The 1,072-nt window shown below is 49.9% G+C and overlaps 1 protein-coding gene across 1 annotated transcript; it reads left to right on the plus strand.

Annotated features, from left to right (window-relative positions):
* Positions 1–122: 122 nt before the first annotated feature.
* Positions 123–925, plus strand: LOC111672063 (myosin-7-like; the record flags this gene model as incomplete). Its single annotated transcript, XM_023429352.2, has 3 exons — positions 123–247; positions 324–632; positions 722–925. Coding segments are annotated over 3 exons (638 nt in total), but the record flags the coding sequence as incomplete, so codon positions are not given.
* Positions 926–1,072: the final 147 nt, after the last annotated feature.

Consider the following 1,072-nt stretch of genomic DNA (forward strand, 5'->3'; position numbering starts at 1 on the left):
GAGAATAAAAATCTCCAACGTGAGAGCTCTGCTGGAAACAGATCTTTCTTTTTTGGGGGTACTGAGAAGCTGTGGTGATTGTTCTGTTTATTAACATAAATGTTTTTCTGCACATTTCATAGAGGAGATCACAGATATCACAGAGCAAGTTGGGCAGTCTGCTAAAACCATCCATGAGCTGGAGAAAGCTGCAAAGCAAACTGAACAGGAGAAGAGAGACACCCAGGCAGCTCTTGAGGAAGTAGAGGTTCGTATTACGTCCTGAAACCCTCCAATATCAACAAAATAACCACAACCCTAAGTGTTTATTTCTCTCCCTGTAGTCTTCCCTGGAACACGAGGAGGCCAAAATCCTGCATCTCCAACTGGAGCTGAACCAGATCAAGTCAGAAGTGGACAGAAAGGTGGCGGAGAAGGACGAAGAAATCGACCACCTCAAGAGGAATCACCAGAGGACCGTGGACACCCTGCAGAGCACGCTGGACGCCGAGACCCGCAGCAGAAATGATGCTATCCGGACGAAGAAGAAGATGGAGGGAGATCTGAATGAGATGGAAATCCAGCTGGGTCACGCCAACCGGCAGGCAGCCGAGGCCGCCAAACAGCTGAGGAACCTGCAGACTCAGCTGAAGGTTTGTGAATGCGTTGGTAAGAAAAATGTTTCCACAAAGGGGCTGCTGATGGTGCTTTTAAATCCTCAAATTCTGGCTTTCTGTCTCAGGACACTCAGGTCCATTTAGATGAAGCGCTCCACAGTCAGGAGGACTTAAAGGAGCAACTCGCCATTGTGGAGCGCCGCAATAATCTGATGATGGCAGAGAACGAGGAGATCAGGGCGGCGCTGGAGCAATCTGAGAGAAGCCGCAAGCTGGCCGAGCAGGAACTGATCGACGCCAGCGAGAGGATTCAGCTGCTGCACTCTCAGGTCAGGAGACGTTATTTAGGACAGGAAAGGAAAGGACAGGGCAATTTTACAACAGGAGAGTACAGAAGGTGTCAGAAACAAGGTGCCAGAAGTGCTTGTCGGAGGGTCGAACAGTGTATGAAACCCCTCACCCCACACCTCTCTCAC

This window comes from Seriola lalandi, unplaced genomic scaffold (assembly GCF_002814215.2).
Source record: "Seriola lalandi dorsalis isolate HSWRI2012SDOR001 ecotype SW California unplaced genomic scaffold, Sedor1 jcf7180002007719, whole genome shotgun sequence".
Classification (NCBI taxonomy): domain Eukaryota; kingdom Metazoa; phylum Chordata; class Actinopteri; order Carangiformes; family Carangidae; genus Seriola; species Seriola lalandi.